Source organism: Falco rusticolus, chromosome 18 (assembly GCF_015220075.1).
Source record: "Falco rusticolus isolate bFalRus1 chromosome 18, bFalRus1.pri, whole genome shotgun sequence".
NCBI lineage: Eukaryota > Metazoa > Chordata > Aves > Falconiformes > Falconidae > Falco > Falco rusticolus.
This window is the reverse complement of record NC_051204.1, coordinates 4784384-4812047: the sequence shown is the minus strand read 5'-3', so window position 1 is coordinate 4812047 and position 27664 is coordinate 4784384. Positions and strand designations below refer to the sequence as shown.

The window sequence follows — 27664 nt, the reverse complement described above, 5'->3', positions numbered from 1 at the left end:
CCTCCGTTTTTTCTTGGCTTATTGCTGACAATCTAGGATAAGCAAGGGACCGTTCCTCAAAAGCAAAAGTCTCATTTAAGAGGAAATGAGAGATTCTGATCCTTCATGTGAAAATAAAGACGTTGCATGACTGGGGAAGCAGCAAACAGCCAATTAATTTCCGAGTTGCCCATCAGACTGTTACTACTCTATTGAAAAATAATAATAAAAAAAAAATTAATGGGTTCCCCTTTTACTGGAAAGACCAAGAATACAAAAAGGAAGTATTGGGGAATGTTTGACACCATTTTATTAATCTTCAACTGCAGTGGAAAAATATAACCTTTTACAAGTGCCGTCTTGTGTAAGCTCAAGTCAGTATATATATATTTTATATAAATTTATTTTTTCCTTTTTTTTTGTTTTTGAAGTGCAGCAAGAGACCAATACCACATTAAATTTGATCAAATAAAGAGCACAAAAGGCCAAGCAGTTTCCAAATGGCATTTTATCAGATTTTGTTTGAACATTGAATTTATCCTCATTTTGCAATCCAAAATATTACCTGAAGTTTTATTTTGTTTTTCAACTCTTTGGCACAATTTTTGTGGGTGTTCGGGCTGCTACAGTACAAGTCAGGAGAGATCTTTCCCTTTGCGTTCTCACTGCCAATTCGGAGCACTTAATGTTTGTTTGTGTTTGTTTGAAGCCTGAAATCTTGTTAGACAATTTATTTCTATTCCCTCTAACGCAAGAGTTTTGTTTTTCCCCCATTTCTACATTCACAGTTGAACAATATTAAGGAAGGAAAGGCGCTTTGATGAAACGAGATCATGAAAAGCGTCACTCAGAACGGGAGCTCTGAACATTCGTCAGTGTTTCCCTAAAATAAAAAGCCCTAAAGAGCGACTTTCCTTTTTTTTTTTTTCTTCTTTTTTTTTTTCTCTTTTTTTTTTTTTTTTTTTTTCCTCTTTTCTTTTTTACATCTCTTACGCTGCATCAGTAGACTGAACTTCGGTTAGTTTATGAAATGCAACAGCTAACCCTTTTTTATTATTATTTTTTTTTTTTTTTTCTCGGGAAAAGATAAACTGCAATGACTTGAAGTTGAGAATGTGGATACCGCCTCATTCACACACACTCACTCCTAGACTGAAAATCCTTCACCCCCTCCTTTTATCCCATGCACCGACAGCATCGTGTGGCAAAGGTGACGGCAGGCGGCTGGAGACCCCGGCTCCGTCTCTCTCTCCAGCAGCCAACACCAGACCTCAGCCCAAGAGCACCACAGCTGAACCCAGTTTTCCTCTCCTCCAAACCGGCCGCTCCCCCCTTCTGCGCCGGCCACGACGGAGAAGCCAGTCCTGGTCTGTCGGAAGAAGAGACTCGCTCGTGACTCGGCCAGGGATCGCTCGCTCCCTCTTCCCGACGGTGGCCGACGGCAGGTTCCCTGCGCAGGTCAGTGCTGCTGCTGGGGCTGTGGCGGGATTTTCAATGTGGTGTGTTTCAAGCCTCACTCACTCATCCTCTCATTCCCAAACATTCAGCATCCGTGCACACTCCTCACTTCCGGGTTTTTTCAAAAGATTGGAGATTTCCAGTGGGGGTCTCGGGTGTCATCCCAATGGTAACAGATCTGCAAGCAGAAAGGGCTCATCAAACAAGAACCCCAACACCAGGAAAGCCCACGCCGGGGAGGTCGGACTAGCAGAGAGTGGGGAAAAATTGACTTTGCAGAAGAGAAAGGACAGGGGCACCGAGGAGTTTCTCGGGAGGGGGCGAGGAAGCTGGAGCAGACACACCATCACACACCCCCCCCCCCCCCCCATCTGCTCTTTTTAAAGGGCGCTTCGGCAGAACCACAGAGCATCTCAGGTGGGAAGGGACCCCTAAGGACCACCCTGCCTCCGCCCAGGGCTGGCTCGAACTAAACCGTAAGGCTGAGAGCATCACCCCGGCGCTCCCTGGACTGCAGGTAGGACCGAGGAGCCGAGGCTTGGACTCCAGCGTGCCTGGAGGAGCGCAGGACGCGCAAGGGCGACGCACCCCCCGGCGCCAGCCGCCCTCCCCTGGGCTGCCCAAAGCCAAGCGCCTTCGCCGCCTCCCTGGGGCTGGTGTTTGTTCTGATCGACGGGGCTTGTTTACAGCAAAATAAACCCGACCCAACCTTCTAGAGAACAAGGCTTTTGTGCGGCGGCTCTCCCAGGCTCAGGAGTTTAGCCGGTTTTATAATTACGCCACATGAAAAGGTGGGTGGGTGTGTAAAAAGAGGTGGGTGTCATCCCTTACCAAGCTTGATTCTTCAGTTTTCTCAGTTCTTTAGTTGCCCAGGTAGCAAGGGTTTTTGTTTTGTTCGTCTTGGATCTTCTTCCTTCAGTTAGCAGTTCATGTATCATGGGTCTAGCTTCTACTAATTTCAGTACATCTTTTCCAAACGCTGTACACAAATCCCTGAAGAAGAAAGAGAGGCTTTGAGGCTGAGCACCACAAACAGATGTGCCAGCACCACTCCGATCGGCTCTTGCTAGCAAAAAGAAATCTGACTCACAGCTAATGTCCTTTTTAAAATGCTGCATATGGTCACTAATTTCAGCAGGAGGAGAGCTGAACAGTTCTCTGAAATTGTGACTAACCGGAGACATTCAATCTCCTGTCCAAAGACCGATGTCCCCAGTGTTGCCCGTCAGCTCTTCCTAAATTCAATAGAAAAGATTAAAACACCCTGACCCGAGTTCCTCCGCACCCAGGGCATCGAGGGTGGGGTGTTTTGTTTTTAAGCCCAGGTCATCCTGGAAAAACCCTAGATCTGGCCGGGATTCCTGGAACACACGTCCAACTTTCACTCCTACCTACTGGTTCTCACCCTGTCAGCTGAAGGACCCTCACCCTGCGTGACCGCTTCACACCTTGGGTTAAACATCCAACACCAGACGGTAAAAAAACTCCAACCTGATGTTAAACGCTTCAGACAGTCATAAAAACGCAGCCTCAAACATTTAAGGCAGTTGTACAAAGATTTTTTTTTTTATCTACCTAACGAGCCTGCTGTCGGTTGAAATCAGATCAGGATGCTTACCCTATGAGTCCGGCAGCACACGCCACTACTCCGTCGGTGTGATCCTCATCTCCAGCGATGTGGTCGATGTAAGACAGAATAAATTCTACTCTGGGCTGCACCAGCATCACGTCCGCTGAAAGCAAAGAGCTTTGTCAGAGCGGGGTGAAACACGGCTCATGCCCTTCAAAAGGGACCCCAGCCCACCCCTGGGCAGGCAGGATCGGACCCTAGGCAGGCTCTTGGAGACGGGGAGGGGAAAAACTGCCAGAGGAAGAGGAATCGTAAGCGAAGGGCTCTAAACCCACTCCCTGCTCACAGCAGCGGAACATTCACACCCACACGGATGGGAATACACGAGGATGTGCCCATGGACGTGACAACAACCGTGAAGCAGCTCGTCCAAGCAGAGTTCTTCCTACCTCCCTTTGTCATTTTGGGCACAGAGCCGACACAGCAGCACAGGCTACTCACGATGGACGTTTTCTTGGTCTCCTTTCAGTCCCTGGATGATGCCGGTGTAAGCTTCCAGGCAGCCCTCCCTCAACTCGTTCAGGTAATCCACCATGTCGTAGTCGGACTGGGAAGGCAACGGGAGAGCATCCTGCAGCAACGCCCCGGCGGCGCGGGCACAGCCCTCGCTCGTCCGGGATTTTCATGGGAGCGTGCCCCGGCGGCTTACCTTATCGACCTGCGCCTGGGAGGCCTGCTGCAGGGTGTTCAGCACGACGTCTAGGTACTTCTTAAATTCTCCTCCGATGGCAAGGGCGATATCGCCAAACACCGAGAGGATCTGAGGCTTCACAGACCGATGAACGTTTTCGTTCTGGAAGAGATTTCAGCGCCCTCCAGTTGGACTTCTTTTGAAGCGGGAGGGGGGGAAGCTAATACATCAAGACACGGACTTGAAGTGTAAATCCTTACCCCCAATAAATCTGGATTCCATTCAAATAGTAAGCAAAAAAGTTGTCAAACACAAGATCTTCAGAGCATGCCTAACACTTCTGCTTCTCCCACCTCCCACTTTCTTCTCAGTGTGCAAGCCAACTGTTACTAACTGGCTAATGAGAAGGTAAACACTCACCCCCAAGTTCTCCAGGAGCAGCTGCATAACCTCGTCGCAAAAAGGCAAGATGTTGGATTGCAGGGCTCGGCACAAGTCACCCACCAGGCCCACCGCAGCCAGACAAACCTGCAAACAGAACAGCAAGAGAGACACCCACCCAGTGAGTCAGGCCTCCACGCTCCATCCTCAACAGCTTATTAAAGCACCAAGCAATGGTGCAGCCATCGCACCACCAAGAACAACCACCCTCATCTCATCTAGCTGACGAGTCCCTGCTTCGTTTGTGTCACACAGCTGCAAAGAGCTTCAGCCAAGGGGGAGGGCAGGAGATCCAGCCGCCAAAGCGACAGGTCCCCGCTCTGAACAAACGCTGCCAAACGCAGCAGCCGGGCGGTCTGAACACCCACCCCTCGCCGAGCGCCGTGCCTTGGCCTTCTAAAGGAACCACAGCACCGGCAGCCACCTCTTCCCTCACCGAGGCCGACTAATATGCAGCCACCGTGAAAACCGAGGTGTCACGACGAAAGCCTTCCACTAATTAAACAGAGCAGAGACTGAATTTGCGCATGTGGCCAGTAATTAGAGAAAAGTCTAGGGGGCTCCGGGTTTGGTTTCATCACCAGAAGCTGTGGTGTCTCACGGATGCACCTGCTGAACCCAGCACCTGGGAGCAGAGAAGGATTTCGATGTTGTGAGCACGGGGCTGCCTGGTTTGACCTCTACCTGGTACTCGGCATAGTTCTTCAGTCCGATGCCAAGGAACGGTTTGAAGGCATCCATGTACTTCAGAAACTCTCCACCTAAGACTGTGCAGGGAAAATATTCTAGTTAGAAGAAAATCCCGACCTGTGACATATTTGCTGGAGTTCCACAAGACAGAAGCCCACCATTCCATCCCACCCAAACCCGGTACCCGCACCATCCACAGAAGCACAAGAAATTAATTCTCCACTAGACATCACGCGATGACTGAGCGTTAGTGAAACGTGTCCATCTGGACTAAACGTTTGAGATGAAATCGCTCGATTCCTTGCAGGCCTCTGAAGGCAGACACCCCCCTCCTGCGCTCAGAAAGGACGTTGAGATCTTCCCAGCTGCGCAGACCCGGGAGAGGGATGTGGCAGCACACTTCTGACAGCGCCCGGTATGGTTACGTTGCACCCAGCTGAAAACTCTACGCCTTTTCACACGGCTTTATGGCCACAGCATCTAACATCTTCCTTCTGGAAAGAGCTGCTCGACCTCGTTAGAGCCGCGCAGGTCACGCCCGGTGCTCTGCGGGATGTTTCCATTTAGGCAATATCCAAAGTAAAATACTTCAGCTCCCCTCCGCCAGCTCCTACCTCCTCAAGTCACTTGCATTGCCAAGACCACGCACGCAGCCTTACCTATCCCAAAGCGAAAAGGCTTGTGTCCCAAGAGGATACACAACTTTCACTTTTACTTGCTGGTGGGCTCACAACGATCCCACCCAGCCTCCTCAGGCAATCCCCCTGAAGGCTGCCCGGGTACCCACCACGGGCTGGCTCTCCGGCACGTGCTACTGTTGGCAGGAGCCAACTCCAAAATGCCAAAATTAAACTCTGCCACAATTACAAGGTGCTCCGTGTCCTCAGCAATCAGGCACGGAATTGTCCAAGGCCAGGCTGGACGCGGCTTGGAGAAACCTGGTCTAGCAGCAGGTGCCCCTGCCCAGGGCAGGGGGCTGGAAGCAGGTGGGCTTTAAAGGTCCCTTCTGCCCCCAACCATCCTGTGATTCTACCAGAAACGGGTCCTGTCACCTGCCCAGAGCCCCGCAGGCTAGCCAGGGTAACAGCCTCAGGAAAAAAGGAGGATTCAAAGCAGCATCTCTACAAACTCATCTCCCTGAAGGCCATTTCCAAATCACGCACGGCTTTCATCGGACAAGGCAGGAGCGTCAGGCAACGAGCTGACGTACAGCCTTCCAGCGGCGCCTCAGCTTTCACACGTGCGTCCCTAGAGCTCCGGATGACGCCACTGCCACCAGCCTCTAAACCTGAACCACCGAGCTCAAACTGCCTGGACCATCACAGCCCAAAGTGGACTTCCTTTGCCTAGCCCAACCCACTCCAATGCCCACCACTGCTGCTGTGACTTCTTCTAGGCAAGAACGACGACTGTAAATCCGCCACTGACCAAACTGCCGTGGGTCACAGGCAGCAGCGAGCACTAATCGTTAAGATAACGTTGAATCCGTCCTGCAGCACCACGAGGAGACCAGGTCCCCGTCGGGCTTGGCCCTGCGCAGTGTTTTTTTCTGGCAGAATTTGCATCGTAGCTACATCATGAACCACAACCGACCCATCCGATCACCGACCGCAGCCTAGCCCAGCCAGCCAGCCTCGGCTCCACAGACGTGGCGAGACGTGTGGTCACAACTGTTCCTCAAGGAAAACCAGGATAATGTTTTTCAACGTGTTTTCAAGCGGAGAAGGCAGCGAGGCAGCTCTGCCTCGCCCCGCGGCACAATACTGACCTTCCACCAGGGTGCTGACTGCCATCAAGGCATCCTCCTGCACGCCCCCCGAGCCCGCTGTGCTCTGGAACATTCTCAGCAGAGATGCCATCACCACATCCGAGATCTGCAAAGCATCCTGGTGCTGGACCTTCCGGAGGACATTCTAAGTGGGAAAGGAGAAAAAAAAAAAAAAAAAAAAAAAAGTATTGTCATCGCTTCCATCTATGCGAGGCTGGCTCACGCCTTTACATCCCCTGCGCTAGCTCCGAACACTCGTGACCACGTCGGGCTGCTAAAAGCGAAGCTGCTGTTTGAACTCTGTGGCTGCAAAAATATGCTTTGTCAGTGCAAGCGCAGAGTCCCATTCATTTTAGCCGCATTCAATTTTCCAGCTACAGAACAAGCTGAATCCACCTTTCCTGCTGCATAGGCTATTCTCCAGGCTTTCCATTTCTAAGCTGGCATTAAATGCGACCAGCCCAAATTTGGCCCCATTAAAAAAAAAAAAAAAAAAAAAAAGCCCTTTTCCATCGCAGCAACGTGACTGCGATCTCCGGCTGCCAAGTATGGGTTGCACATAAGCTTTGCTTCTAAACCACGGAATTAAAACTTCAGAAATGCTGCTTGTTCAACTCCGACATAAGCGTGTCCTTACCGCTAACTGCAGTCAAACCTCTCCCAGCCAGGATGAATGGAGAATAAATTAACATACTACCAACGCAAAATACGTTTACAGGAACATGTTTAGCACCGAAAAGCAAAACTGATTTCTGGAGAGAGCAGAGGCAGTTCTTACACACTTAGACACAAGCAGAGCAGGCTGGTGAGCCCACATGTGCTCTCTGTTACAGAGCAGAAGGACCACAGCAGCATCCCCAGGCGAGTTTATCCCGAGCTTAACCTACGCTCTGCTCCCACGGCACAGCTCTGACCATCCCCTTCCAGCATGTGAACTAGAGAACACAGCTCTGACGGATCCCGATTTCAAATAAATTTGCATTTCCTATGAAACGAGAAAGACTGATTGCTTAACCTGCGGAGGAAAATAATGATTTCAAGTCTGCTTCTTCGAACTGAGTCACTCCGAAGAGATTGACTTTGACTGTTTAAATAATTGGTCTTGATTTTCTCATTCCTTTTAAAGATTAACAAATGTTTTTCCTCTGGTGGATGTTCAGAATTTTATTTCCAGCAGAAGAGGAAAAAGTTATGTAACAAAATAGTATATTTGACTATGTAACACCAAAAAGAGTCTCTCTGCTGGCTTCCGCCGAGTGGTACTTAAGGATCTGCTGCAACTAATGGAAATACTGACGGTTCGGATTTTGCAATAATGAAAAACCACAACGTTTACAAATTAGAACTAGCAGTTTAATTCCACCTGTCCTACGCTTCCGACAGGCAAACAACGCCGTCCTGAAAGGATCAGTGATCACGCTGGGCCAAAAGGAGATTCCAGTATGGAAGCCTCCGTGTTAAAGCCCATGGAAAGGCAGATTATTCCCATCTACCCATTATTTGATAAATTATCCCCAAAACCGGCGAGTGGAAGGAACTGCTGATGCCGTGGGCTTTTGAATGAGGAGGATGGAGTTAAAGGTGTCTCAAAACAACCTGGAGACAACCCCCCGGAGACCTCCTAACCTCGCTGAAGAGGACGGGAAGCAAACCCAGGTACAAACCGGCTGTTGTCACCTGTGGGCGAGGAAAAGGCTCTTGCGCCTGGGCTACGAGGAACGGCAGGGAACCGCAGCGAACAGGCACCCCCACCCCACCCCCAAAGGGATAAATCTGATAGAGGGAAGTGCTCTGCCCTGCTTTTATTTCAGGTTACACAGCGCTCCGGTTACACCTCCAGAAGAAAACACTCCTTTCTTCCCCGAGCTGCGCTGACGCTGAACCTGCGTCTTATCAGAGTTTTAAAGCTCGTCACCGTTAATAAGCTAGGCATGACAGCACAGGAGCACCCCTCCTGCAGCGCAGACAGGAAAGCCTCAGCATCAGACACCACGTGAGTTCAGAAAAGGCGAGCTGAGGACTCGCCTGAGCAGTTTGGGGGGCCAAAACCCCCCAAAGTGGCTGTTTTGTAGGAGTAAGGGGAGGAACTGCAATGCGCTGGCACTCCGAGTCACAGGGGCCCTTCATTACCAGATGTTTAATTTCAAGGGCACTCAGTGCATTTTAATTAGTGCCGTTTTAAATAAGAACACCAACCACAAGAGGCAGATGAACAAATTAAAGCCATTATGGAGTTTTTTCGTCTGTGCCAACCAAAGTGATTGTTCAGCCTGTAGCCACCTAAGAGCCAATCTGAAGGCATATACAATCTCTACCATGCTGCATATGGTGTTCTTTATCCATATTGCCCTAAATTTCCCGAGTCCTGTTCCACTGAAGCCTTCTGAACCTTGCATCACCTCCTACACATCAGCTGGGACACAAGATCCAATTTTCTTACGCAGAGCTCGTCAACAGGACCACGACTGCGTCCCCAGGGGCATAGAAACGTCTCGAAAAAAATCACCTCTCGCCCATACCCACGAGTGCAGGAGATGGGAACTTACCTGTAGAGTAGCACAAAGAAGAGACTGAAGATCATTGAACTGGATTCTGTCAGAAGTGCTCTGGATATGAGACTGAAAAAGAACAAAATGCCGCACGTGAAAAGCCTGCACCATGGTCCGTGCAAGCCCAGCAGATTTTGATGGCACTAAGAGTTCCAGAGATTCAATTCTGAATGTTTCTTCCAATTTAAGACAAGAAGTGCTGTTCGGAAACTTATCTACCTATCGATATAAAAAAACCAAAATACCACCTTATACCATACTATACGCAGTCAGCACCAAAACCTTTTTTTTTTTTTTTTTTTTTTTAACCCCCCTACACCAGATAAAGCCACCACCACACCTGAGTTTCCTCAACCTCCTCACCGTAACGGGGGTTTACAACCCCGTTGCCTTACCTCCATCTGCAGCACTTGCTGAAGTCGTTCCATAATGACCAGAGTTGTCTTTTGGACAGCAGGGTAACAGTCCTTGGCACTGTTTTTCACTATTTCCATCAGAGATTCATATGCAGAACTCCTCAAGTTATTCTGGTGTCCATCAGGCCTGTAACAGAAGGAATACATTTGCAGCTCCCAGTGCTCAAGCTTGCTTAGAAACAGAGATTTTATTTTTTTTTTAGTAAATCGGTAACAGCTAGATTTTAGTGTTGTGACAAGCAGAAGCACTTGCACGCCTGTATTCCAAGACTTGAAAGTAAATGAAATTTGTGAAGCCACTTTTGGAACTTTTTTTTTTTTTTTTCCATTTGCTGTTAATAATGACTTCCAGGATCTTCAGGCATCGGCAGCAAGTGCAGGAAGAGAAAAAAAAAAGCCTCAAAGCCACCCCTCCCCCGCCTGGGAGGAGATGGTCTCGGGAGGTGAGCAGCATACATTACACACCGCCATCCCTCCCAGCCGTCAGCGAGGGTGTCAAATTTGAAATAAAGACAGCTGAAATCTGCGCTAAGATGACTGATGGGCTTCAGAGCCTTGAGCTAGACACCACGCTGCTGGTCGGATGTAAATTAGACGGGAAGAGTTTAGACTTTGAACCGTTCAGACAGGGACACCGCGTAAGGAGAAGGAGTCCTGCAGCAAAAGGCTTCAACAGGCGCCTGGACTGATCCAAGGATTGAACTCCGAGCTGTCAAGATGTATCCTGCCTCGAAGGTCGCATAAAACTTCAGTATTACCTTTAGTTTTTGCAGCTGCAGAACTGAGATAAGTATTTTGCCTCATCTCTTTACGCTTCAGTTTAGTTGGGCAAAGGAGGGTACCCAGCCTAACCGGGTCCTCATCTCCTCCGGGAGCAGCCGGTGCTGATGGGGTGGATGTGACGCTACAGCAACAGCCACGGCGCGGAGCAAGCACAGTAAAACAACTGGACGATACGGTTTGGATCGTCCTAATTATGTCTTGCTGCAATTCTGATTATCCAGCGGCCTCCTAAGCCAACCTGGAAGAGGCTCTGACTAAATGTGCGTAGCCTTCAACTGTGCTCAGAGGCTTCGAAGTGCAACAGGGAAGGGGCACTCCTGGAGAAACCCCGGACCTATTAAAGCAGGTAGAGACAAACCACCGAGAACTCATCCCGTGTGAACGGCTCCCTTCCCAGGGATTAGCACTCAATATGCCACATGATCCCAAAAAAGCCCGGTTCTGATAAAACACCATTCAGATCTAAGCTGCAAGAGCACCAAGAGCCTGAAGTAATAATAATAACAATTAAAAAAAAATAAATAAAAGCATCTTTGCAGAGCTGAAGCCAGGCAGTTTTGTATTACCTATCTGCAGTCTCCAGAAGTTTCTGAACTATTAGCTCAAACGAAGAGGATAAGCAATAGGTTGCTGGTTCTTCCTGATCATCAGCTACATCTGCAGCTTCATAGGCAGCTTCAGCAAGACTAGAGAACGCCTGAAACACAGAAGCACCGTCGCGATTACCCAGCTGAGTTCACCCCAAAAACACACGATCCAGCCGCTTTCTAACAAAACCACCCCAAAGAAACCCCCCAAACACACGCAGGCTTAACAGCTCCCGTCACCAACAGCTAACTGCCCAGGGCACAGGACTTGGTGCAACGGCGGCCAAATTTTCCCAGATTTCCGAGGTAACGTTAACGGCGAGGCAGCGTTACTGGTCTCGATAACTGGTAGCTGCCAGGATCAAACGGGGTCAGGGGCAGACTGACTGGACCTCACGGGGTACGGACAGCAGACTCTACCCCCTCCCCAGCATCATCACCCTCCCAAGTTAAAATCCCGGTTTAGACAGGGCTGCGGATTGCTCCGCTTCCCGACTGCGGAGCACTCGTAACTGCTCGGAGACAGGTGGCTCAGAGGAGCTGAAAGCCTCCTGACTTTCATTTCAGTCTAAAAAACACATCGCAGTCGTCCTCTTCAGAAGACAAAAGCCACAGCTACGTGGACTTTTGCCAGGATCGACGGATTGGGGAAAAGCTTCTGCGCTGACTAGAAGCCTTCAAACCTCTGGAATATGAAGAGAACAAATTCTCTCATTTCTCAAACTTGTTTTGACACGCAAATACTCATCTCTAGCTCAATTCTTACTGAGCAGCTCTCGTAAAAGGCAGTAAGGGACACAGCCTCTTCACAGCGAAAAATCAGCTCTGCTACTCGGTAGTAGACGTGTATCGTGATGACGATGGGAGTGAAGTTAGCAACCCAGCCCGAGGGACTGCAGCTCTCCAAGTGTACCAAACCAAACCCTCCTGCTCCTCAGCTCGGCCCTGGAACCACTGCAGACACGGGCTTTGGTGATGGAAAACGAGGTGTCTCGTCTCTCCCTTAAGATGAAGCGAACAACCCAGCCGCCCCCAAGAAAAAAAGCTAAACCCCAGCGTGCCTGTTCTGAACAGCCATCGCACCAGTTCGCATAGAATTCTCAAACTGAGGGCAGCTTCTACGCCCAGCGAACATGAGCAGTTTCCTCCTTAAAAAAAAATTAAAAATCCGTTTTTCCCCTTTACTCTTTCCTACCAGAGCCACAAAGCAGCCCCCAGATAATTCACTGTTAACCACACTTGCGTATGCTGGGTGACCGAGCCATGAGTCACCTCTGCCATCCATTTCAGCGTGCATTACACATCCGCGTGTGTATTCACGGATGGGAAGATGAGCTGCATTCCCCTCGGTGCTCGAAACTTCTCTCGGGTCCAGCAGCCGCCTTACCCAGCAGACGTTGGAGGCCACCCTGGGCTCCGCGCTCAGACCCTCCATCAGACACTGCAGCAGTGGAGCGAGGTAAATGTCATTGATGGCAGCTTCGGGAAGCATCTCACAAATCCTGCCCACGGTCCAAGCAGTCGTGTCTCGAACCACAACGCTGGGGTCCTTCATTAATTCTATTAAAGTCGGCATTGCCTGGAACGGAACCGCAGACAGGAGAAAGATGAGATCACGCGCGATATCTGGAAATATGAATTTGCTGCTGTTTCTGGGTTTAGCATATCCCCTTTGAGCTACCGACGGATGGGACAGTCTTGATCCAGTTGAGCTGTTGTTCTGGTATTTTAAGATTCATCAGGTTATTTCCCAGGGGTAAGACTTGAGAACTGAGGCACACGGAGTCAGGCATCCCGTCGCTGCGGATCAGAGCTCCATAACCAAACCACCCACCCTAAGCCTGCCAAATCTCTCTAAAGCATGATCAAAAGGTGGATCCTTTTGCTTTCCATTAAGAACAGCAACGTGCAAAGCAGGCGTCCTCCAAAGAAAGCAGAAAGTTTTCGCTCTACAAGCCTCCAAGGGAACGCAATAAATCTTACCTGTATGACTAGTGGTTTGAGCTGGTTAGGCTCTGGTCCTTCCAAAATGCACCCAAAAGCCATCACAGCCGCATCTCTGTATCGCCAATCTGGATTTTTAATGTGTTCTTTAATAAAGGGCAGCACGTGAGGAACAATGTCGTCTTCGCAGCAGGTCGCCAGAAGCATGAGGCAGACACCCGCCGCTTTGCAGGGATTCCAGTCGTCATCATCGTCGTTTTCATCCTAGGAGGAGAGCACCCCTGGTCAGTCTTGGGGAAAATATCCCTTCCCAATCACAGGCAGCAGCATCCTGCTGGATCTACTGCTCCCTTATTACCAAGTGCTATATTTAGAAATTAATTCCGGTCTGGAAGTGCTAGCTACATCTCCGGCAACCCGAGTTACTCGCATCAGCCACACCTCATCCACCCCGGCGTGAGGCTGCTCGCGCTTTTGTGACGCACCGACGCACCTACAGCAGCCTCATGCATCTTCCAAATCTGCTCCTCTCCCATCGAGGTTGGGATTTTGTTCCTTTGATCCATGCCACCGCCTGGCGCAGCAGCCCACTGTACCGGTTAAATAGCTCATTTCCCCGGGTGTTAGCTCAGCCACTTACCAAATTCCTTTGAAGCTGTGTACCTGCCTTCTCTTATCTGTTTTATCTTTCCCCTTTTAACAAGCACTTCAGAACCTCCTGCAATTTAGTCTCCGCATCCGAGCGGACAGGGAAACAATTCCCTGGACTCTAAACAACAAAAACAGGGAAACAATTCCCTGGATTCACTGAGAGGACCGTGCGTTTTCCCAGTTCATTGCAAGAAGACAAATGAACTCCATCCTGTATGGCTTAATTAACAGTTTTATTTTATAATTAGACCTGCTGTAGCAAGCGATTCCATTAATTTTGATTAGACTGTGAAACACAGTCCAAATAAGTCCCTGTGAAGGGTTTAACGGGCACTAAATAAACACGGGCCTCACCGTTCAAGAAGCAAAGCCAAAGAATTCCAGAAATTGGATCTCAAATGACGCAGAGAGTGCACGTCGGTTTTAATTTCACAAAGGTTTCATTAGGAATACAGATAACTACCAAACCCCTCCGGAAACCATAAATACAAGCATCTGTTAACAGTATTCAGCACGAAAACGACCCTGCCCGCAGTCTCAGCCCTAAAAAACGATGCATCGCTCGGTCGGTGGTGCGTGATGTGATGCCTTGGGGCAGACCGAGGACCACCACTACAGATGCTCTTCAGAAACGACCCAAGGGGACCTAAAGCACCTTTGGGACCAAGGAGTCACCTATGCAAGGGAGCAACGGCCTCCACTGACAATTTCTTCCTCCGCGCAACAGCAGCATCGCTGCCCCAGAACTTGCCAGCAGGCGCAGGAGGTGGTTTTGGTGGACACGCAGTGGGGATTTCGCAACTCACCTGTTTCGTTAACGTTTGTGTTAGAATCGGGACCAAATACTGTAGCGCTCCCTTCGCGTAAAATTTGCTAGTGTGCTCTGGAGGCCTTCCTTGCTCTGCTGCCTAGAAATAAAAGGTTACAAAATGATGCTCAGTGGCTACATAGGCCCGAGGTCTGAATTACCAACTCCAGTAGATGCAAATTTGTCTTCTGCACACTTTCCTCCCCAGCACAAACCTTACATTATCGTAAGACACGGGAACCTCAAGGACACCCTGCACCCATGCCAGTTAGATATTCCATCAGCAAGTTCAATTTGGCATTCCATACACGTAGAGAGCCCCTCCTCACATGGTACAAATATAAATATTTTCAGTTTGAAGTTATGTATAATTAACAAATGACCCCAAGCAGAAGCAGCAAAAGGTCTGCAGCACATAAACTAGACCTACGTGCTGCCGCCTGTCCTTTTATCCTTGCTATCCTTACTCTTTTGGGCATTCAACATAAATATATATTTAGCCGCTTTTAAAGATGGATATGATTCATCTAGAGCCCTTCAAAGTTTAAGCTATTATTGATCTCTACAGCTAATTTATGCAAACAGCATCTGCATGCAGAACAAGACCCCAAATTCCTCTCCAGCCCCATCCATTGTATGGGATGATTACTTTCATCCTATAATTTTATACTTATAAATAATGTATTATCTAGAATGCGATCAATCTTTTTGCGCACTGGAGTAGGGCCAAGTCCCTCGTGCCTGTAACAGACCCCGTATTTCTTACATGTTGGTGTAACGGAGTCTGCCAGGCCTCCAGGAGAGCAGGTAGTTCAAGGAACGCTCTCCGTTCTGTGCGGTACGTATATCTCCATTCAAGATGCTGTCTTAATGAAGCAACAGCTCAAAGATCTTCAGGATACCGAGAACCTTCTGGTATTATACTATGCCTAGTACACACGCTTAATGCACGTTTGGGTTAACCTCACAGAAGCAGCTCGAGTTGACTTTTGAAGGCTAAAATGGAATCAGGTAGCTGTCAGGTACCGTTTGCAGAAAGCTAGCACTCGGGTGTCACAGCGTGTTCTCATCAAACCTGTCAGAGAAGCTTTATCTCCCGTAGTTTCAATTCCCAGCTAGGCTGGCAGTAAAACCGTTTTGCTCACTTAAAAAGGCAGCTCGTAATCTAGTGAGCAAAAGGGGCTGTATTCGAGCTACACGAAGAACTTTGTCAGGCTGCAGAGCCTACAGAATAAAGAGTCCTTCAAGGGAACGCCAAATGGCAGCCCCTGCGCAACGTTGGCTACGAGCTTTGTGTCTGTGTCACCCCCAGCAGAACCCTGGCTCCGACAGCCGCCGGGACCCCGGTGAGCAGCTACAAACCCAGGCGGGTGGGCTTCCCGCAGCTGGGGGCTCAGCTTCTGTCACAGCCATGCGTCACGTCGCATCGGAGTGGCGCACGGTGCCCCGTCACGGACCCAGGCGTGCCGCACGGGGGGCTCTGATGGGCTCTCCCACACCATTCCACTTGGGAGAGCAGCAGGACTTCTGCATGTGGCTCGGCATTCCCAAAGAGAAGCTCACGGGCGTTTGGAGCTCACCTCGGACGCCTCTATAGCCAGGTCCATCTCCTCATCGCAGACGTTTGACCAGAACTCTATCCCCTGGAGAGCCACCTCATCTATGTCACTTTTCATTGCTTCGATAGTTATCTTGAGAAACACGAAAGCAAGGAGGGGGAAGAGAAGGACATTGAACAAGTTATTTCTCCTGAAACACGTGCCCCAACTGACAGGAGATTCAAGATTGCCTAAAATTGGATGCCACGTTAGTTATTGTTCCAAAAACAATCTCCTCATCTCGAGGTTTACCAGCCACCAGCACCCCAGGAGGGCTGCAGAGCCAGTCAAGCAACCTGCACTGTCCTGACTTTGGGAGTCTCAAGTCTGAAACCCCGATGTTGGTTTTATGGATTTTGCTAGGAGAGGGATTCACAGCGTGCAGTCGCAGCCGAAGAAAGAAGAACAAACCAGGATCGAAAGAAACTTTTCCTCTGACATTAGGACAAAGGAGTACGGGGAGATCAGGCAACCGCACACGAGAAACCCGAATACTCACAGCAAAAAGCGCAGGACCCATGTATGTCTCCATATACTGATAATAAAGGGACATTATCTTCACCAAATTCTGTAAGGCAGCCACTCGTACCTGCCAGAGTAGAAAATGGATCAAAGACGTGACCTTTCCGAGCGCTTTCAAAACCAAGCAGCTGAATAACCCAGCCTTCCTGCTGATTTAGTTTCCTCCTTACCTAGTAAGGTCTTTCATACGTGACTTAAACCCTCCTAGTAGTTTACTGCTTCTAACTTTACAACCCATTTTGTTTGAGCACTTACATGTGCACCAACGGTTTAACAGAATTACTGTTTATTTCAGGTAACGCTTTTCAACTGTTTGTTGATGCTGGAGGTTCTAGCCTGGATCCCCAGAAAGCTGCAGCGGCAAATCAAGCATTTAATTTCACTCACCCTCGTATCTGGACACTGCGTTGCTTCACAGACTACTTGCATAATAAAGTGCCTTTCAGACTAGAAGAAGAAATAAAAGAACGTTAGAACTGCCTTACAAAAATCATTAGAAGTCCTTGCAAGTCCTCCTGTGGAGGGTGGACTTTGAGCCTGGACTAAGACAATCGCTCATGCAGCATTTCTAAAGATCAAGGAACGGTACAGGTACTATTCACTGCAGTATTTTAAATAATTTCTTCTCCAAGAGGAGAATCCCAAGCTTCCATTTTAAAAAGCCTTAGATAGATACAGCAGACCTAAAGACACCAGCTTTTTGGGGGGAGAAGAGAAAGCCCTGCTGTTTCCTGAAGTATTTCAGGAATTGTTCAAGAAACCTCAAAGCTCAGTCAGGACATAAATTCCTTGCGGGGCCGTACCTGGATACTTGCATTTGGGTAGGAAGGAACAGACTTGGGCCCAGGTTCTTTACGGTCCTGCAGCCCCACAGAAATCCACTCCGAATTGATCGTGCACCTCCCACCTCAAACTCTGAAAGACTCTAGCGGATCCCCATCAACCTCCACTGAACAGTTGACCAGGGAAAGGTGTCATTAAAAGACCTTCTTAGCTGAAGGCTCAACATTAATTCCATCTTCCCCACGCTCTCCCTGGTAGAGACCCAGAGGATAGACTTAATCCAAGAAAAAAAAAAAAAAAAAATCTATTGATTTGTCTGTTCTGAAAAGACCCTGGTTCTGAGGCCCCTGCTCTGAAGACTCTTGCAGGCCTTCCTCCCCCAGCGATTTTCAGAGGCAAAGTTAAATCTGGATTGCTGCCACACCACTCGAAAGAAAGTGCTGATCCAAGCTTGTGCTCTTACAGCAGCATTAGGGTTGAGTTTGATTAGGAAGCAGAGCGTCTCATAGGCTAAACTCTAAGGTCAGTTCAAATTTAACCAAAAAAACCCAAAAAACCCCAACTCAACGACGCTCCCTTTCCATTGATGAATCTCTGAAGATTCCCACAGCGTTTCTCCACCACCACAAGAACATCCCGGCTTTACAGAAATGAATCCAAGTCTCAGTTGCAACAGAATTATGCATCAAAACTCAGCGTGGTGCATGATTTCTCATCATAGACCGTGGATTCAACCCTGGAATTTTAGGTCAAGAATCGGGACCCCCTCACCTCTTTGTCAAAGTTTGCTTTGGTGAATTCCAAAGAGTTCAGGAGTGCGTTAGTAGCTGCTAGCTTCACATTGTTGCTGGGCTCTTCCTTTCTCATTCCCTGGATGATGGCTGTCAGGATCTCATTGGATTTGTCCTGAAGCTGCTCTGGATCCTAAAAGAAGCGTTGATCGAGTTATTTGCCAGCTGAATAGCCTTCTCCACATTTTAAAGCACTAAGTTGGATCCTGAAATCTACAAGTCGAAGTTTTAAGACGTTAAGGCCAAGAAGCCCTTTGTTCACTGGCAGGACCAGAAGACAACTGCAAGGAATTCGTACACCATTCCACCTCTACAGGTTCTGGGACAGGGAAGAGGAGACTGAACTGAGCGCAAACACTCCAGACACTCAAGGTGTCCATGCCAAATCAATGCCACTGTCCCAAATAACAGCCAACAAGCTCTAGACTGCTTGACTTCATTCCATCAGGAAGGTAAAACACACGTGACTCATTTCCAGCTCCTTTATACGCTGGGCAGAAGCCCATGCCAGCAGTTGTGGTTGAGATTTTTATCGGTAAAGTTGCCAATTTTTTTAGATCTAGGGCAAAACCACATTGCTGGGACCAGCAGCAAGGACAGGGAACTGTTAAGCATGTATGGCTTCAAGAATAAAGCTGGGAACATAAGACTAAAGATTAATTTTTCTTGGTGGTGAATTTAAAGACCGCGAGATGCCCAAATAACGGTGTTGTTACATCAGGATTTATGCAGCAGTAGGTTCCCAAACTCCCGTCACAAACTGTATCACAACGTGACTAACAAACGACAAAGCTCCAAGAGATCTTGGTTACAAAACACCCAACCAGCAAGCCAGGGTATCCAAAACTCTGGAGGCCAAGGATACAAACCACCCGAAGAAACACGGAACACGCGCTCACGCCTTACCCAGACTGGCTACAAACAACCTGGAGCTCTCCCCACACGCAGCTGGGGAGCTCCTCTTTTATTCCATCCGCCCTTCCACGAAGCAACCACCCCCTCCCCTCAGTAAAACCAGTCCCCTGCAGCCTGATGAAAACACCAAACCGAATGTTTCTCTTTCTACCTCACTACGCCGGAGGTTCAACCAGCGACACATACGTTCTCCCAGGCATTCAGTGGCACCAACAAAGCAGCAGCCACTTCTGTTTTCCAGTGGTCAGGCAGCGCACAGGGTTTTTGCATGGAATCTGCACAAGACACTTGATGCAACTCAGGGCGATGCTGCAAGCTACGCTGATAGAACCGCGAGACCTTTTGCAGAAGGTGCCTCAGAGCTCAACATTCCTGCCCGCGCATCAAAAATTCCTAAATTACGAATAAAGGGAGTCCCCACGCAAGACGAGGGGAGCTGTCGGGCTTCCCCAACACAAAAAGGAATCAAATGATTATCACTCATCACATTTGACACAAGTGGACGTTCAGCTGAAGTTTTACAACAGCAGCCCTCACCGTCACACGGCCGCAGCGACGTATAGATTTAAATCTGCACCTTATGGAAGGTGACCTGGATTTCAGCTGCGAAAGCGGGTCAGTCCGTTCAGACAGCATCCCCGCGCGTTTACTGCCCATCGCTCTGCCAGCACAGAGGCATCCTCCGGAGAAACATTAAAGGACAGCCAGAGGGAAGCATCAGAGCCTACGGGGCGTAGAGGTGGGAGAAAGGGAAGGCTGGAAGAGAGAACTGTGCTGGGGAGAGGCTGGGCCAGCACTTAAAACGTGCTCAGGATAATACTTAAAATGTGCCCACCATAACACGTAAAATGTACTCACGATATCCTGACAGATGTATCCAATGGCCTCCAACGTCGACTCTTTCATGTGCTCCGTACTGTGCTGGTTCGTAACGTTCGCTACCAACTGGGGAATGAGTTCAGGCCACTGATTCATGGGGATCTCTGCGCAGGCGATGCCGGCCACACACTGCGAGGCTGAGCTGGGCCGGTACGTTTCTGTCCCCAACGTTTGCAAAACCTGCGGGACAGATCAGCAGGCAACGGTTTGATGTCAGTGACCGAAGGGAAACGGGCGCTGCCTCCCCACCGAAGCCTTCGCTCGGTGTTACCCAAACATGACCCCTCCCCAGTAAAGCAATTTGGTTTTCTGCTTTCTCCTGCTGCAAACACAGCCGTGACCACGGGCAAATCATCTCTGAAATGAACGTGGCCACGGCTGCCCCTTTCAGGAAGCCAGATACAGCTGTGCCATCACACGTCCTTCTACCACATCCTTTAAATCCCGGACACAATGCTACACGCCGTAGCGCACAACGATGACTCACCCAACAATTCCTCCCCGCTCATACTACAAAGCAAAATTGCGAAAGCTAAACAAACTATGGTTTAAAAATCCCCCTCCTCAAATACCGGGCTGTTTATGCCAAGATAATCTGAATAGGGCTGAATAATTTCCTTTCATTTTAATAGCAATCAATTAGAAGAATGGTATTTTTTGGGGGTATTCTTCAATAACTGTTTCTTAAAAATATGGAGGGGCGTGCATTTTTCAGCACTGCCAGTTATACGCCTTCATTTTCCATATATCCACTTAAATACCGTACTCCTATTGTTTCTTGACAGAAAACAGTAATGAACTGGTTTTGTTAGCACCAGTACCCACCACCACAGCTCCCATTCACAGTGTAAGTTGCCCCTTCGCTATCACCACCATGCTTGCCCCACCTCCTTCTGCTAGCTGCAGATTCTATCAACAGAAAAAATATATGTAAAGTGTGCAGCCAACTCATATCTCTTTACAGAATGCTGCACACCTTTGCTCCCCACCAGCCAAAACCCAGCAAGGCACCACTTCTGCCATCGCAAATCCTGAACGTCAGCTATCCAACAGCACAGGATTCATCAGGCAAATTCCCCAGCTGCGTGAAAATTCAAGAATATCATTTCCCCTTTACAACTTGCAAATGTTTGACCCTATTCTACTCGTAGAATTTGCTAGGTCTCACGTAAACACGTGTGTTCGGACACAGAGCACGCCTCAATGACGTTAACGTGGATTGTGAAACAGCTGGGGAAGCTGTTTGAGTATAGGAAGAAGCCAACCCCAGCTCAGCTGCCATCACCCCATGGGGAAGCCGTGCCCATCAGCTCCCACAGCTGCACAACTATTCGGAGGCTCCTTGTAAAAGCCTTTATAGGTGTGGACTGAAAAGCAGCAGCCTCGTACCCGCTGCCATGCTTTTACCCCGATACATGCACAGAGGAAACAAGCCACGAGCACCAAAGCGCCCAAGCAAGTGCAGGTGATGCTGCTTGTGTCAGAAAAGGGAGCAGCCAGCAGAAGACCCCTCGGGTGGGAAAGGATGGGCGCGACGTTCATCGCTCACCGCCCCCCCGTGAGCAAGCGACAGGCGAAGAACCTGAAATCACAAAACTTACGTAGTTCTTTACTTCCCTGCGGGCGTTGGCGTCGATGGCGAGCCATCTCTGTTGGTACTGAGCCTTGATGTCGGGGTCCTTGGATGTCAGGGAGTTCTTGATCTGCAAGCCGGCCGCCACGCGGGCAACCTGGCTGTTGCCGGGATTTGCCAGCACTCTGGACAGTTCCACCAGGAAGGTCGGCTGGGGAGAGAGCAGGGCTCAGCGCCCACCCCCCTGTCCCACCCGCAAGGGGACAACCCCCTCCCCAGCCACCCATCGAAGAGCCCGTGACCCACGGGGAGCTCCTTCTCCACCAGTTCGACAGCAAAGCGCCGCCGCCGCGCAAGGATGGCGGCTCTATCCCAAGATTACGGGCGTTAAGCTCCTAATTAGAACCGCTGGAAGGCAACGTAAGTAGGCACTGACTTTGCTGGGTCTTTTTTAGCTTATTCGAGAGACTGTTACCTTCCGTGCTCCTGCCTGCTTTAAGGATTCCTTTAAATAAACTGCTGGGGTCATATGCCAAGATATGTATTTTCTGGATGGATATCAAGCGTGGCAAAGGGTAACTCTCTGCCACCTACTTCCTCGCTTCACAGCGAACACCCAAACCACCATCCAAGTGAAGTCAGACGCTCCTCTGGCGTGTTACAAATAGGTTTGCAGGATGACAAACTCCCTTTTCTGCATTCAGAGGTGCACAGACATAGATGAAGACGGCTCCCCGCAAAAAACGGGTCCACAGGGATAAAAATACCTGACATCCATGCCACTTGCTTTTGGTGAGAGCTAGTGAGAAATGCCTCCGCATTTAAACCCCTTCCCGATTTGACAGCTTTACATTTCAGAGGCTTCCGCTGGGTACAAGGCACAGCTAAAGTTTCAGCAGCGAAGCATTTCCATTTCGCTGGCCCTGGGAAGCGTCTTGCCGAATAAGAAAACCTTTCTAGGAAATAGTGGAAACAGCTGCACCGCTTTCAAAGCCATCTCACACCAAGCAGGAACACAGTTTTCCTGAAAACATTTAATATATAGTCAGACGTAACCCACGTCTATAGCCTCTGTAACAACTTCAGACACATAACAAAGCTTTTAGGGCACCAAAAAGCCCTTCCTAAAGCTAACTCCAAGCCTTTCCTAAAGCTAACTCCAAGCCCTTCCTAAAGCTAACTCCAAGCCCTTCCTAAAGCTAACTCCAAGCCCTTCCTAAAGCTAATTTAACTTTCAAAAGCCCAGCACCCTGCACTCTGCGTATTTTGGAAAAGCTGGGCTTGATCATTGAAAAAAATTTTTACTTGGGCTATCCATTGCTCTTCAACATGGAAATTGCAGAATTTGGAAACAAAAATTGCAGGACCACTTGAAGTGATGGGTGTAGGCTGTTAAAGACACTGATATTTTAATGCAATAGATAAAACCCTACAAATATACCACATGAAGCCACTTCCCAGCCATCAGGATTGCTCACGTTTTATACACCGATTTTAATGAAAGTGGGGAACCATTCAAAAAAAGTTCACAGGACAAGATAAAAATGTTGCTGCCACCTTTGAGAAGAAAACTGTACTAAAACGCAAAGGTGAAGAAGCGTCCTTGGATTTCTCACTCATAAATTAGCAATAAATAAATAAAAAAAAAAAAAAAAAAAGAGTGTCTTTTCATGGAGCTTTAAGAATAATTTTAGCTAAAACAAGAGAAGCACCACATTAAGGCTTCCAGCCTTGAGACTCAAAGCAGATGCAGATGCGTACGACCTCAGCTCCCACACCCACAGAAGTGTCAATGAAAATCTCAGAAAAGGGTCTAAATTAACAACGGGGAGGAGGAGGAGGATGACGAGGAAGAACAAGCTGCTCTGCAGACGCACCTCCATCAGCTGGGAGGTCGCTCCCAGCCCTGGGCGCAGAACCTCTGGCTTGACCCCGTACCTCCTACCCCTTCCCACCCACCACAGACCCGGGGGGGGTGGGGTGGGGGGTGGGGAGCAGCCCCCAGCCCCACACCCTGACCCTCCTGCCTCATCCTCCTGCAGCGCCAAGCCCCTGAGCACCCCTGCCACCTGCGGGGAGCCCCTCAGCCCCTGCCCTTCCCGAGGTGGGACCGTCCCAAATCCCACCAGGTCACATGCAGGTCCCAGCACAAGTTCCGCTGGCTGCCCCGACCTGCCTCTCGCCAGGCTGCAAGTCTAAATGAAATTAGTGCATCCTTCCTGCAGAAATTAGTGCATCCCTCGACTCAGGATGATGAGCAGCCCGAGCACATCGCCCCGAAACTTCACATGCACAGATCCAGGGGGCTTGTTGGGGGGGGTGGGGTGGGAATTGTGAGATGTAAGAAGCAGCAATTTAGGGAATTTTGACTCAAACCCCAGGTTTAGCACAAAGGCTCCATCAAACCTGATACCAGGGGACATGGCACACCCCTGAAAGCGGAGCAATAGGAATAAAGGCGCCGTGACCCCCCCCCAGCCCCGCGGAGGATGCCCGTGCTGCTGGCCATGGAAAGGTGAGTGGGAGACCCCCATGTCCCCTGCACCAAACCCAGCCCTGGGGCAGCTGCAGCACCATCACACCTTGACTAAGCAAAAATCTCCCTGGATCCCTGCGAGCTCAGCACCACCACCCCACCACCCCCCCCCAAACCCCGGGGGCACCGGGGGGAATGGGTTGGTTCCCCCCCCCATTATTTTATTTTTTTTTGCTTTTTGGGGTTTTTGATTTTTTTTTTTCTTTTTTTTTCAATTTTATTTTAAAGCGGGTGACGAGGAGCACCGCATGCCCAGCGGCTGCCCAGCAGGACCCCCGCCTCGGGCTGCGCGCCCCCCCCCCTTCCCCTCCCCGCCCGCCGCCCCTGACCTCCCCTGACCCCCCCCCCTCCCCGGGCCGGCGGGGCTCCGGGGCCACCCCCACCCCCCAGCGGCTCCGGGGGGAGGCAGCCGAGCCCGGGAGCGGGGCCGGGGGGCGGCAGGGCCGGGGGGCGCGGCAGGGCCGGGCGGCGCCCGGGGCAGCGATGGCCGCGGCCGCACATGGCCCGCGGCCGCTCCCGCAGCCGGCACCGCCCACCCGCCCGGCGCCGCGTTCCTATTGGCTGGGAGGGGAGGAGGACGCGTTGTTATTGGCCAGGCGCGGCGGCCGGGCGCGGGCAGGGTAGGCTGCGCTCCATGGCGGTTCGGCCTGGCCGGGCGGGGCGGGGGGGGGGAGGGGAGCGCCCGCCACCGGCCCCGGCCCCAGCCCCGCCGTCCCCGGCCCGGCCCCACCGCCCCCGGCCGCTCACCAGGTTCTCGATGGCCGCCTGCTCCAGGAACTTCTGCGCCGCCTCGAGCTCGGATCGGTCTGCGGTGGGGGGGGGGGAGGGGAACCGGCGTCAGTCAGCGGGAGCGCAGGGCCCGGCCCTCAGGCCCCAACGGTAGCACCGCGGCCCGGCCCGCTCCCCACTCCGGCCCCGCTCCCTCCCGCCCCCGGCCCGGCCGCCCCGCGGCCTCCCCGCCGCCCACGCCCTGCCGGGGCCTCAACCGCCGCCTCAGGGGTACGCGGCCCCCGCCCCGCCCGGTCTGGCCTACCCGCCCCCCTCCGCCGGCCGCCGCCGCGCCCTACCCGGCGAGACCGTCTTCTCCAGGATGGTGATGAGCTCCATGGCGGCGGCGTGGCGGCTCCGGCGCCGGCGGCGGGAGGCGGGAGGGAGGGGAAGGGGGGGGGGGGGGGAGCGGGGCGGGCCGGAGGAGGGGAGGGAGGGGAAGGGAAGAAAGCCGGGCCTGCCCCGCAGACGCGGGAGGGGTGCGCGGCAGCGGCCTGGCGGGGCGGGGGCGGCGGCGGCGGCGGCTCCTGCTGCTGCGGGTGGCGGAGGGAGAAAAAGGGGCCGCGCGAACTAGGAGGGCGCGCGCGCGCACACCGAGCGGGGCGGACGGCGGAGGGATACCATCCGCTGCCCGCCGCCCCGCGCCGCCGCGCTCATTGGCTGACGGCACCTAGAGCCGCTCGCTCTGATTGGTGGATAGGACCGGGGAGCGGCTATTGGCGGGGAGCGGAGAAGGAAGGACGGGGATGGGGCTTCCGGCGGCGCGCGCGGTGATTGGGCGGTGCCGGGAAGGGCGCCCCGGCGGCGGCCACGTGGGGGCCGCGCTGCGGGCGGGGGCGGCACCGGGCCCCGGGCCTGGGCACCGCGCTGTCCCCCCATCCCACTCCCCCGGCCCGCCGCGGGGGGCCGCGTGCTGGGCCCTAGCCGGGAGCGTGGAGCCCCGGGAGGGACCCGGCCCTGCCGGGTTTAACGCTCCGCCGTGTAACGGAGCGGGGGGGAAGTAACGGCGTCCCGCAGGAACCGGCGCTGAACGGTGGGGACGGGACACCGGTGACAGCTTCCGCCCCCCCTGCGAGGCCCCGGTGGCTGCGGCGGTACCGCCGGCAGCGTCCCGCGTTTGTGTGTATGCGGGGACCCCCTGGGGCGGCGGGGACCCCCGGCTCCCCCGGTCTGGCCCGAGCAAAGGGGGCGCACAGCTGCACCCCCGGGGCTGGGGAGGCTGGAGCCAAAGCCAGAGGGTGGGGGGTGGCTGTTGAGTGAAAACTTGGGGGGCAAATAAAGGAAAAATGAAAAACTGGGGGGCAGGGGGGGAAGGAAAAAGGAAAAGCTTGGGGGGGAGGGGGGGAAAGGGGGGGGGCAGAACAAAAGTGTAGCTGAATAATTAAAGGCACGTAAAGACAGTCTGTGTGAGTGGCAGGGCTCTAGCTTGCTCATCAGGAGAAAGCAATTAGTAACACAATCAGGCTGCTTTGTGGGACTAAATGAATACCAGGGCCACGGGGGAAGGGAATGACCTGGCAGGCCCGGGTGGGGGCCAGCAGCTGGGGGGCCGGGGGGCTCCGCTCTCCTGGGCAGCCACGCTTCCCCGATTCCTCATCATGGTTCCCTGGGAAAGGGCCGCACTCCAGAAAGGGGATGGGGTCAAATGCAGCTGCCTCCGAGCAGGGAAATGTGGGGAAGGGGGGACGAGGACGTGTAGCTGGCGGCAGCTGTAGAAAACTGAGTTACAAATACTTGGGAATAGTTGATGTTACCGGTGTCACGGCCTGTCCTGCCGGCCGTGTTCTGCACCGTGTGGCACACGCGGAGCCAATCCTGCGGCCCAAGTTTCTGTTACAAACAACCGCATTTATCAACCGGCTGTGAGAAGGGTCCAAGACACGAGAAAAGTACCGGACGCGTGAGCACCACGGCACCTGCCAGCCTCCAGGTGCTCCGTGACCTTCTCCAGCCCAGGACACGCAGAGCTGGAGCAGCTTCCAGAGGCCGGCGTCGCCACCGCTGCCTCTCCCTGTGGGCTGAAGTCCTGGGCAGGCTTCCCTCTCCACCTGGAAGATGGGGAAAAGCAGTCGTAACTCCTCCTGGATGGCTCCAGGTCTCCCTGTCTGCTGCTGCTCCCCCCCCAAACACAAGCTGCTGCTGCAGAGCCAGGCAACTGCTGGCTCTCGAGGACTAATCCTAGGAAACGGGCTTACCCATGGCCACACAACACAAAAAATTCATTGTTCCCCTAAAAAAAAATTCCGGTTACAGGGACAGATGAGCACTGTGGTGCTCAGGAGACCCAGCTGCTGTCCCTACCTTTGCCAGCTGCCTGCAGGAGAACTGGGAAAACTGATTTTGTCTGTCTGTGCCCCGAGCCTCAGATTATAAAACAGGGACATACCCGGATCAGCGTCTTTTGTAAAGCGCTTTGCGATCTCGGGGTGAGGAGCACCTAGCATCGCGCTGGCAGGTTTAATGCAGTTACAAGCTGGGCTAAAAACCGGCTGCACGTAGGGATGTGATATCTGTTTGCCCTGCTCCATCACCTCGTTGCGTGTTCTTGGGGTGTTTCGGCCATTCCAGCTGGAAAAACAAGGCTGAAACCGACCGACCTCGTGAAGGTGGATGGGGACTGATGCGCTGGGGGCTACAAAGCTTGGAGATCTCCGTGGTGAGACGGGGAGGGAGTGCGGGATGCGGAGGCATGGCCAGGAGGAGAAGGGTGCTGCTCCATGGGAAACCTGCACCAGCAGGGAAGTCAGGCCGGGCAGCGTTGTAAACGCTTCACATCACTGACTCGTTTAAGACCAATTTCTATTTACAGCTTGACTCGACGGAACAGAACGGGCGCGTTATTCAGCCCGAAGGAATGGAGCTCGCTTTGCCTGCAGCCTCTTCCCCGCTCTGTAGACAGCGCGCCTCTGCCAGCAGATCAAAGCCAGCTCATTGAGCAGCATTTGGGTTGCAATGGGGTGACAT

General features: G+C 51.7%; 1 protein-coding gene across 2 annotated transcripts; it reads right to left on the bottom strand.

The window, feature by feature from the left end:
- Positions 1 to 264: 264 nt before the first annotated feature.
- KPNB1 (karyopherin subunit beta 1) lies at positions 265 to 25293 on the bottom strand. Of its 2 annotated transcripts, XM_037411108.1 has the most exons (22): positions 25000 to 25291; positions 24680 to 24738; positions 21425 to 21607; positions 19803 to 20003; positions 18010 to 18162; positions 16843 to 16902; positions 16433 to 16522; positions 15916 to 16026; positions 14334 to 14435; positions 12916 to 13140; positions 12320 to 12511; positions 10912 to 11042; positions 9542 to 9689; positions 9144 to 9215; positions 6598 to 6742; positions 4824 to 4906; positions 4119 to 4226; positions 3717 to 3860; positions 3509 to 3614; positions 3056 to 3170; positions 2269 to 2430; positions 265 to 1615 (listed from the first exon to the last, which is right to left on the bottom strand). In XM_037411108.1, coding segments are annotated over exons 1-22 (2631 nt in total). In that variant the 5' UTR covers positions 25040 to 25291; the 3' UTR covers positions 265 to 1614. The 2 variants fall into 2 exon arrangements, with proteins under 2 accessions (XP_037267005.1, XP_037267004.1); XM_037411107.1 differs by lacking the exon at positions 265 to 1615 and having other exon boundaries at positions 2265 to 2430; positions 25000 to 25293.
- Between the last annotated feature and the right edge of the window lie 2371 nt (positions 25294 to 27664).

Coding starts and splice junctions, on each gene's coding strand:
- KPNB1 (XM_037411107.1), bottom strand. CDS start 25,039: ATGGAGCTCATCACCATCCTGGAGAAGACGGTCTCGCCGG. Junction 21,608..24,679: donor AGGCGGCCATCGAGAACCTG/GTGAGCGGCCGG, acceptor CTCTCTCCCCAG/CCGACCTTCCTGGTGGAACT. Junction 3,171..3,508: donor AGACCAAGAAAACGTCCATC/GTGAGTAGCCTG, acceptor CTTTGCTTTCAG/CGGACGTGATGCTGGTGCAG.